This window comes from Thermobia domestica, chromosome 6 (assembly GCF_964235325.1).
Source record: "Thermobia domestica chromosome 6, izTheDome1.hap1.1, whole genome shotgun sequence".
In the NCBI taxonomy this organism is placed as follows: Eukaryota; Metazoa; Arthropoda; class Insecta; order Zygentoma; family Lepismatidae; genus Thermobia; species Thermobia domestica.
In genome coordinates, this window is record NC_137459.1 from 264608211 (window position 1) to 264619125 (window position 10915).

At 49.6% G+C, this 10915-nt stretch overlaps 2 protein-coding genes across 2 annotated transcripts; both read left to right on the forward strand.

The window, feature by feature from the left end:
- Nucleotides 1-3464: 3464 nt before the first annotated feature.
- LOC145687539 (uncharacterized) lies at nt 3465-5301 on the forward strand. The gene is made up of 2 exons (XM_081761000.1): nt 3465-4994; nt 5152-5301. The coding sequence occupies exons 1-2, from the start codon at nt 3465-3467 to the stop codon at nt 5299-5301; spliced, it is 1680 nt and encodes a 559-aa protein (XP_081617126.1).
- Nucleotides 5302-9298: 3997 nt separating this feature from the next.
- Nucleotides 9299-10672, forward strand: LOC145687540 (uncharacterized). The gene has a single exon (XM_081761001.1). The coding sequence runs from the start codon at nt 9299-9301 to the stop codon at nt 10670-10672; it is 1374 nt and encodes a 457-aa protein (XP_081617127.1).
- Nucleotides 10673-10915: the final 243 nt, after the last annotated feature.

Here is a 10915-nt window from a genome sequence, read left to right on the forward strand (position 1 = left end):
CTCCGAAGTATCACTGATCTCTTCCCCAGACACGGTGGGACGTAGGTCTTCTCGAAAGTACCCATCAGTCGGTGTTTCAAGTGTCCCTGGTTCCTTGTCAGTTTGACTCGGAGTCACAGCTCAGCTTGTTGACAAGGGTGGAGCAGGAAGGACCTGCCCACCTTGTTGGACGCCTAGAACGATGACGGGGAAGCTGAGAAGAGTTTGGGTTTAATTTATCCTCGGCTCTGCATCATTCACCTTCTTCAGCACCCATTCAGAAAAGCAAAGTAAACACAGTACCGAGATATTTAGTCATTGAAGATAAGTCAGAAGCGACAGCTGGTTCTTTACTAAAGTTATCGCCGTTTGTCATTTATAAACAGATTTGCCATATTGCCACGGGCTCTTTCCCGGATGGCCACATCAAGAAACTTCGCAATGGTTCCTTGTTACTACACACCACTAATGATAATCAATCCACTCTTCTTTTGAAGTGTCAGCAGCATGGATCAGTGCCTGTTGTTGTTCAACCCCACCGCCAATTGAATGTTAGTAAAGGAGTGATTACCTGCAGAGATTTGCACGATGTGCCGGTAGAGGACATCCTTGAAGAACTACGCGACTCAAACGTTATTGATGTGCATCGTATATCTGTGAAACGGGATGGGCAACTGGTAGCCACTCATTCTTACATTTTGACCTTCGATTTACCTACGTTGCCGCCCACTCTGTGTGTTGGCTACCTACAACTGAAGATTCGACCATATATACCGTTGCCATTGAGATGTTTTAAGTGTCAACGCTTTGGTCATTCCGCCCCCACTTGTAATGGATCCGCCACTTGTGGTAACTGTGGTAAACCTTCACATGGATCCGAGAAGTGCAACACATCTTCTTTTCTAAATGCGTAAATTGTAATGGCGCCCATCCAGCCTGGTCACGGGACAGCTCCAAAGTTTACACAGGAGAAGGCGATTAAAGAACTTATAGTCACAGAAAAGATTTCTGCTGCTGAGGCTCGCTGTCGCGTGATGACCAAGATGCCTGCCGGTGGCAGTTATGCTTACAGAGTATCCTTGACCACGACTGGCACCCAAACCTGTAATGTAAGTACCCAGACTACCTTTGCTGCTGCTTCTGATGCTGGCTGTGCTTGTGCAGCATCTCAACCTTCTTCTAGTGCAACCAAGTCTACGGGTATCATGACTCGTTCGCGGTCTTCTCCGTCGCCAGCCTCTCCCTCAGTACCTACCTCACCTCGCTCTCGACGCGAGAAATTTCTAAAAACTACGCCAACCGCTACTTCTACACCCCCGAAGGACAAGAAGAAATGTTCTCAGTCAACGCCTGTTTCCACCGGCTCTTTGAAAACGGCTCGTCAGCCCTCTGTTAGTTCTCCTAACTCGAAGAAACCTAAACCATCTTGCAGTCCCTCTGCTGATGATGCCTCTTCAATGGATGGTGTGGAAGAACACGCCTGCGAAGCTTTTCACGAGGTGACTCCGCGACGCCGTAAGAAAGTCAGTGGCAAATTTCTTGTTGTCGATTCTGTTTAAATCATGGCCCTGCTTCAATGGAACCTCAACGGCTCTTCCACTCACCACGAAGAATTTTGACAGCTTCTCTCGCTCCTGGATCCGATTATCTTCTGTTTACAAGAAACTCATTTCACACCCACCACCAACTGTCTTCTTCGTGGCTATACTGTCTATCGCCAGGATAAGATGACTGACGATCGTGCTGTTGGCGGTGTCGACATTGGTGTCCCTGGGCTCTATTTTTCTACACTGCTCCATCTAACTACGACCCTTGAGACGGTTGCAGACGAGTGTTTCTCCCGCATCCTGTTACCATCTTCTGCGTCTATTTCCCGCGTTCCACGGTCTTCACTGCCGCTGATCTGAACAACCTCTACAGCCAGCTTCCAGCGCCTGTCATTCTGGTTGGTGATTTCAACGCCTACAATGTCTTGTGGGGATCTATCCGGACCGACCCTCGTTGCCGAGCACTGTCCACTTTCATCGCGAACCAGCCCTTGATTCTTTTGAATGATTGCAGCCCAACACACTTTTCCGCTGCCACAGGGGCCTTTTTCACATATTGATCTTTGTGTAACCCAGCCTTAGGAGCTCAACTGAAATGGCGCGTACACCCAGATCTTTGTAGCAGCGACCACTTTCCCATTGTACTCACTGGACTACAGCTCCCTCTACCGGGACCGTCGTCTCGCTACAACCTGCGTCAGGCTGACTGGACACACTTTGCTGAGGCCTTTGATTTTGCACCGGATCATAGATGGTCTGTGGATACATACTGTGCAGCTCTTCACTGCAGTATCCAGATGGCAGCTGATGCGGCTATTCCTGTCCATCATGGTTTTCCTCGTCGTCGTGTTGTTCCTTGGTGGTCCGCAGAAATTAGCCAAGCTCTCCGTGCCCGCCGACGAGCCTTGCGTGCCTTTCGACGTGCCCCTAGTGAAGTGAAGTTAGCTAAGTTTCGCCGCCTCCGTGCTCGAGCATGGTATTTGATTAAGCAGGCTAAACGCCGCAGCTGGCGTGTGTGTGTCTCATCGCTCTCTGTGCACAGCACCATCTCCGAAGTGTGGTCTAAGGTTCGCCGTCTTCAAGGGCAACCCTCATCTACTGGTGTTCCGGCCTTGCTTATTGATGGTCATCTTTTAACGGAGCAGGATCGAATTGTGGCGGATTTGGGTCGCCATTTTGCTGATGTCTCCAGTTCTGAAAACTATCCTCCTGCTTTCCTGCCTGTGAAACAGCGTGAGGAGCGTATGCCCCTTGCCTTTCGCTCCGATAACAGTGAGAGCTACAATGCACCTTTTAGTGCTGATGAATTGTCTTCTGTTCTACGCTCTACGAAGGATACTGCCCGAGATCCGGATAATATTCACTATGCTATGCTTCGGCATCTCCCTCCTGAGTTACTCCACCATCTTCTTACCCTCTATCACCGGATCTGGACTGAAGAGGTCATTCCTACTGCCTGGCGTGAAGCCTATATCATCCCGATCCTGAAACCGGGCAAGCTTGCAACGTCTTCTGCCAACTATCGGCCGATTGTCTTTGTAATGTTCTCGAAAGGATATTCAACGCCAGGTTGGTTTGGTTTTTGGAGCATCATGGTCACATCTCCAATTTTCAGTGTGGATTTCGGCGCTTTCATTCCACGACCGATCATCTTGTTCATCTTGAGACTGCCATCCAGGACATCAGGAGCATCTTGTCGCCATCTTTTTTGATCTGGAGAAGGACTATGATACGGTCTGGCGTTATGGTATCTTGCGGCAAGTGCACGCATGGGGCGTGCCTGGACATCCGGGATTTTTTCTCCAGCATTTCCTCCGCAAGCGCCCCTTTCGACTGAAGCTTGGATTCACACTGTCTCGGTCTTTTTCTCAGGAAATTGGTGTTCCACAAGGCAGTGTTTTCAGTGTGACTTTATTTGCTGTGGCTCTGAACAGTGTCATGGCCGAACTTTCACCTTTTGTGCATGGGCTGCTGTATGTAGTCGACTTCACCATCTACAGTCGGTCACATGACCTTCGCACCATCGTTCGCCAGCTACAACTGACGCTTAACCGCCTTCACCATTGGTCTTCCCACACAGGCTTTCAGTTCTTCTCACTAAAGACGAAATGTGTCCTCTTCTGTCGTCTGAAGAACTGTGCTTTCAATCCGGATCTTTATTTGGGCCCTATTCGTCTGTCTTATGTGGAGAGTGTTCGTTTTCTGGGCCTTGAGTTTGATCGCCGCCTTGCTTGGATTGCCCATATTCGCCAGCTGAAGTATAGTTGTCTCCGTGCGATGAATTTGCTACTCCTGGTTTCCCATACCACTTGGGGTGCTGACCGTGTTGCGCTGCTTCGACTGTATCGGAGCCTCATTCGCTCTAAGATGGATTATGGTTGTGTGGCGTATGGCTCTGCCCGTTTGTCTGTCCTTCGTCACCTGGACACTGTTCACCATCTGAGCCTTCGCATTTCGATTGGTGCTTATCGCACTAGTCCGATCCTCAGCTTATACGTCGAAGCCAACGAACCATCTTTGGATCATCGTCGCCAGTTGTTGCACCTGAGATACTTGCTTCACCTGCGAGCATCTATTGACCACTCGTCTAGTTTCACCCTGGATGCTGGTGCTCGTCTTCAACGCTATCAAGCCCGATGCACTTGCACCCGGCCTTTTGGCATTCGTGCCCTTGAGCTTTCAGCTCACCTTGACGTCGATCTCCCTGCGCTTTCTCCGCTGGGTTTCCTGCCTGTTCCACCTTGGCAGCTTTTGAAGCCTGTGATCAATCTCCAGTTGTTGCGGTTGAAGAAGGCGACTACTCCTGATTTGGAATTTCGGCAACAGTTTTTGTGCCTTCTCGACTCTTATCGAGGCCACCGTCTTATCTTCACTGATGGCTCCAAGCAGGCTGATGGTGTAGGAAGTGCTTTTGTCCTGGATGCCCACCATTTCAGGTTCCAGCTTCATCCATTCTGCACAGTTTTCACTGCAGAGCTGGTTGCCATCTTGGAGAGTCTCCACTATATCCGCCGTCGCAATCTTCGCCGTGTTGTGATCTGCTCTGATTCCAGCAGCGGCTTGCATAGCCTAGCAGATGTCAATTCTACGCATCCGCTGGTCCAGCAAGTCCTCCTTACTTTTCATGCACTACTTGCTGAGGGCTATGATGTAACGTTCTGTTGGGTGCCTGGCCATGTTGGCATCCCTGGCAATGAGTTTGCTGATGCCGCTGCGAAGGAGGCTGCTGTTGCTGGTCGACGCTGTCTTCTTCCTGTTCCTAGCTCTGATGTCTGCTCTGTGTTTGCTTACGTTCTCCGTCAGCGCTGGCAATCCTCCTGGGATGAGCAAATTCACGATAAGCTGGATGCAGTGAAGCCCCGCTTGGAGTCTGGTCGACGAGCTCCCGATCATCTCGCCTGGAAGAGCGAACTTTGGACCGCCTTCGGATTGGACATAGTCATCTCACTCATGCACATCTTCTGCAACGTACACCTTCGCCTGTGTGTCCCCGGCGTCGGGATGTGGCGCCCCCATCGCCCAGTTCTTCGGAACGGCAATCAGCCACTGGTCCTCCAGGTTGGGGGTTGTGCCGGGCCGATCCCCCGGCATCTAAAACTTGCGATCGAGCACTGTTCAAAATAAGCCTCGGATATGGACTGCCTTTTTGGATTACAACCTTGCTATGGACTTGATATGTTCTTGGATTCGATTGGATGACGACGGACCCGGAGCCATGGAACGGCGGGGCGAAGCGCATGCGCCCCCAGCAGGACCGGAAGGAGTGATGCCCTGAAAGGAAATGCTGGGATTCTGCGGTGCGGGGATCCCCAATGGACCATTGGTTCCTCCCCTAACACGGTGGGACGTGGGTCCTCTCAAGAAGTACCCATCAGTCGGCGGTGCAAGTGGCTCTGCCCCCTTGTCATTTTGACTTCGGGTCACAGTCTAGCTTGCTGACAAGGGTCATGCAGGTAGGACCTGCCAGCCTCGTTGGCCGCTTGAACCATGACGGGGAAGCCGAGAGGATTTTGGGCTTACTTGAAATATGGCTATGCATCAAACACCCTCCCAGGCTACTGGATTAGAGAAGAATGAGGAAAAGTTTGGTCCTGTACCAAGATATCTAATAATCAAAGATAGATCGTCTGACACAGCTGGAGCTTTAAGCAAATTATCACCGTTTATTGTAAATCGCCAGCTTCATCATATTGCTACTGGCACGTTTCTTCCTGGCCACATTAGAAGGTTAAGAAATGGTACCTTACTTGTGCACACGACATCGGACAAGCAATCAAAACTTTTTTTAGCTCGTACCCAATTAGGACCTGTTCCTATTGTGGTTGAGCCTCACCGCCAACTCAACACCAGTAAGGACGTTATTACCTGTTTTGATTTACGAGACTTACCAGAGGCTGAAATCTGCGAAGAACTTCAGGATTGTCACGTCACGGAAGTACATCGTATTACCACCAAGAAAGCAGGTACGGTGCAACCTACGGATTCTTACATCCTTACGTTTGCCCTACCTGACCTGCCGACGCATTTGAACGTTGCATATCGTAGATTAAAAGTCCGGCCATACATTCCACTGCCGATGCGATGCTTCAACTGCCAGCATTTTGGACATTCCGCACCTTCCTGCAATGCAGCTGGTCTCTGTGGAAATTGGAGTTCTGCAGCCCATGGTCAGGCCCCATGTGCGGCCCCACCGAAGTGCGCCAACTGTAAAGGTGACCACCCAGCCTGGTCACGTGACTGCCCTCAATTTGTGGCCGAAAAGAAAATCCGCGAACTGATGGTCATCGAAAAGATCTCTGCTGCTGAGGCTAAAAGACGTATCCAACCAAAGGTCACCTTCGGCACTAGTTTTTCTTCTCTTTTGAAAAACAGTCGATCCCAAGGAACTCAGACGGTTGACTCTGCCAAACAGACAGATGTTGAGGTTCGCAGTGTGCCCGCCTCTCCCAAGGCGTCCCGTGCCACTGCTTCGTCTACAAAGTCAGATCTCTCACGCACGAAGCAACAGTCATCTACTGCTTCGCAACGTAACCCTCCATCAACGGACCCTTCGCCTTCCAGAAGTGTTAAGCCCACTCCTAAGTCTCAGACATCTGCTGCTCAGTCTACTAGTACTCCATCATCTGCCTCTACTCCATCGATCGCCCATTTTCTGAAGCAGTCTAATAATTAGCCTCCGCCGAAACCTCTCAGTAAAAAGGAACGGAAGAAACAACTCCAAGCCCAGGCTTCCAAGGCTGCCTCCACCTCTTCTGCAGCTACTGCAGCCCAACCAACGAAGAAAGCTTCACGCACCCAGTCTGCTAGTCCGCCTGGGGCGAAGAAACAGAAGCATACGTCACGTAGTCCACCTAGTGATGACGAATCTCTTATGGAGGATATGGTGGAGGAGGAGTTCGATGATTTTACCCTTGTGGAAGGCCGTGAAAAAGGCAAGCGCAGTACCTCGCTTCTTGTTCTCGATGCTTGTTGAACATGTCCCTTCTTCAATGGAATTTAAATGGCTATTCCACTCACTTCGAGGAATTTAAGCAGTTATTGACATTGTTTCATCCTATCATATTCTGTCTTCAGGAAACGCATTTTACCTCTACTAGCAACTCAGTTCTCTCTGGTTACACTTTATATCGTCATGATCAGGTTACTGCAGGTCGTGCAGCAGGTGGTGTAGCAATTGGGGTCTCTGATGCTTACCATTCTGCTCTCATCCATGTGAATAGTGCTTTCCAGCTTATAGCTGTTCGTGTCTTCTTAAGACAACCTGTTACCTTTTGTTGTATCTACCTTATGCGTCATGACGCCTTTACTGCTGTCGATCTTGAACAGATTGCTCGACAGCTTCCATCCCCATTTCTGTTTGTGGGTGACTTTAACTCGTACCATGCACTGTGGGGCTCTCCTCGTACTGAGCCACGAGGTCAAGAGATTTCCACTTTCCTTGACAACACTAACTCATTGCTCCTCAATGATGGCAGTCCCACACATTTTACTACTGCTACTGGTACCTACTCTCATTTGGACCTCTCCATTTGCAGTCCTCAACTTGGTGCCCATCTTACTTGGCGCGTGCATGATGATCTCTGTGGCAGTGACCACTTTCCTATTCTTGTGCATGGTCTTCCGCTCATCCATTCTGCTCCGTTCACTGCCTACAATCTAGGTCGAGCAGACTGGGATCATTTTTCCGCCACTTTTCATTTCACTTTAGACCCACGTTTTACTGTTGATGGTCATTGTGAGGCCTTTCAGCAGAGTATCCTGGCAGCTGCACACGACTCTATTCCTATCTATGCTGGTTCCCGGTGTAAACGCACCGTTCCTTGGTGGTCAGAGGAGATTCGTGACGCTATTCTGGCCCGACGTCGAGCACTACATACTTTTCATCGTGCTCCTACAGCTGATAATTTGGCTCAATTTTGACTTCTTCGTGCTCGAGCCCGCTATCTGATTAAGCAAGCTAAGCGTCATAGCTGGCGCACTTATGTTTCTTCTCTTACTGCTGGCAGCTCCATGACAGCGGTCTGGTCGCAAATTCGTCGTCTACAGGGACATGTTTCCTCCGTTGCGGTTCCATCCCTTATTATCGATGGTGTAATGGTCACTGATCAGGACAGAATTGCTGCTGCATTAGGTCGTCATTTTGCGGATGTATCCAGTTCTACTCACTACTCAGCTGGATTCCTCACTTATAAATAACGCAACGAACGTTCTCCACTTCAGTTCCGCTCTGCAACCGCTGAAGCTAATAATCTGCCTTTTACTACTGCTGAACTTGCTGCCGTTTTGGATTCTACGAAGGACACGGCACCTGGTCCTGATGGCATCTGTTATGCTATGCTCCGACACCTGCCTGATGATGGCAAGCAACATCTTCTTGCCCTGTACAATCGCATCTGGCTTGAAGACTCCTTCCCCGATGCCTGGCGTGAAACATACATTATTCCTATTTTGAAGCCTGCTAAACCTGCCACGTCCAGTGGAAGCTACCGCCCGATCGCCTTGACTAGCTGTCTGTGTAAAGTTTTGGAGAAGATGATCAACACCCGCTTAGTCTGGTTTCTTGAACACCATGGCCTCATTTGCAATCTTCAGTGTGGCTTTCGGCGCTTCCGTTCCACTACTGATCATTTGGCGCATCTTGAAAGTGCTATTCAGGATGCATTTCGTCATCAAGAACATCTGATAGCCATCTTCTTTGACCTTGAAAAGGCCTATGACACCGCTTGGCGATATGGCATTTTGAGGCAACTCCATCTCTGGGGCTTACGTGGCCACTTGGCTCTCTTCATCCAGAATTTTCTCCAACAACGTTCTTTTAGAGTCAAGCTTCGAGCTACTCTCTCTGCTCAGTTTCCACAAGAGAATGGCGTTCCACAGGGTAGTGTGTTGAGTGTCACATTATTTGCTGTAGCTGTGAACAGTGTGATGTCGCAACTCTCCCCTACAGTTAATGGGTTGCTTTATGTGGACGACTTTACTGTCGCTCACGTGACCTCCGTACTGTTACTCGCCAGTTACAGTTAGTGCTTAACCGTCTTCACCGCTGGTCTTCCACTACTGGCTTCTGTTTTTCTCTCACCAAAACACACTGTGTACATTTTTGTCGCCTACATCAATGTGCTTACGATCCTGACCTGTTCCTTGGCGGTTCTCGATTGTCCTATGTCGATCATGTTCGTTTTCTGGGCTTGGAGTTTGACCGCAGACTTACATGGGCTGCTCATGTTCGGGAACTGAAGTATCGCTGTCTTCGCTCCTTGAACTTACTACGTATGGTGTCTCATCTTTCGTGGGGTGCTGACCGTGTGGTGATGCTGCGTTTATATCGTAGCCTCATCCGCTCCCAATTGGACTATGGCTGTCTTGCCTATGGTTCTGCTCGACCTTCCATCCTACGTCATCTGGATGCAGTTCATCATCTTGGCCTTCGTTTGGCGCTTGGAGCTTTTCGAACCAGCCCTATTCCTAGTCTCTATGTCGAGGCTCATGAACCATCTCTTTCCCATCGTCGGGACTGCCTGCTCCTGCGCTATTACATCCATATCCGTGCCGTACCTGACCATCCTTCGGCCTTTGCCCTTGAGGCTGGTGCTCGCTATGACCGATATCAAGCACGACCTACTGCTACTCGGCCTTTTGGCCTTCGTACTCTAGACCTTGTGGCTTCATTAGGACTGGAAGTTCCTGCTATCTGTCCATTGGGCTTCCTTCCTATTCCTCCGTGGACTGTTCTTCCACCAGTTGTCAGTTTTCATTTACTGCAATTTAAGAAGTCTATCACCAGCACTCAACAGTTCTGTCAGGAATTCTTCTCTTTTCTGGAGGCGTACCGTACCTACGATATCTTCTACAGAGATGGTTCGAAGTCTGACGATTTTGTTGGCTGTGTCTTCGTCACGGCTGACCATGGCGCTGGCTTGAAGCTCCCTCCTACTACCAGTGTGTTCACTGCTGAATTGGTTGCTATCCTGGAGACCCTGCATTATATCCGTCGCTGCCATCTTCGGCAGGTTCTTGTCTGCTCTGACTCCAGCCGCGCTTTATGCAGTCTTACCGACGTGTCAACTGCGCACCCTATCGTTCAGCAAATTCTCCTCTCCTGCCATTCCTTACATCTTGCAGGTTGTGACGTCCAGTTTTGTTGGGTGCCAGGCCATGCTGGTATTCCAGGTAATGAGCATGCTGACCGTGTTGCCAGAGAAGCTACCCTTACAGGACCTGCCTATTTAGCACCGCTCCCCAGCTCTGATCTTCGTCCTGTGATCGATCGTCTTCTTCTTCAGCGCTGGCAGACACACTGGGATGAGCAGATTCACAATAAGTTGCATGCAGTGAAGCCCCACCTTGGAGTCTGGTCGACGAGCTCCCGATCATCTCGCCTGGAAGAGCGGACTTTGGCACGCCTTCGTATTGGACATAGTCATCTTACCCATGCACATCTTCTGCGACGTACGCCTCCGACTGTGTGTCGTCATTGTGGTCAGCCCCTGAGTATTCGTCACCTCTTAGTGGAATGTGTGCCTCTTGCTCCTGAGCGAGCTCGACTTGGATTACCAGCCGATATGGCAATCTTGCTTGGCGATGATGAATCCATGATCCAGAAAATGTTCAATTTGCAGAATCTGCATATTCTGAATGCTCTGTGAGTGCATTTCTCACGTTTCCTTTTAATTAATTTATTTCTGATTTTATCTACTATTTCTTAGCTTTCATGATTTTATGCTTGTCATAGCATTTCCTTGCTTTTATTCTATTACTGCACTGTTATATTCCATACTAATTATGGGCTGCCCTACGTGTGTTCACCTATTGCCGAGCTGCCCCGGCAGAGAAGATTAACCTGTCATTATGTATTAACCAGTCCTAGTCTTGGTGTATTGAGTTTGCAC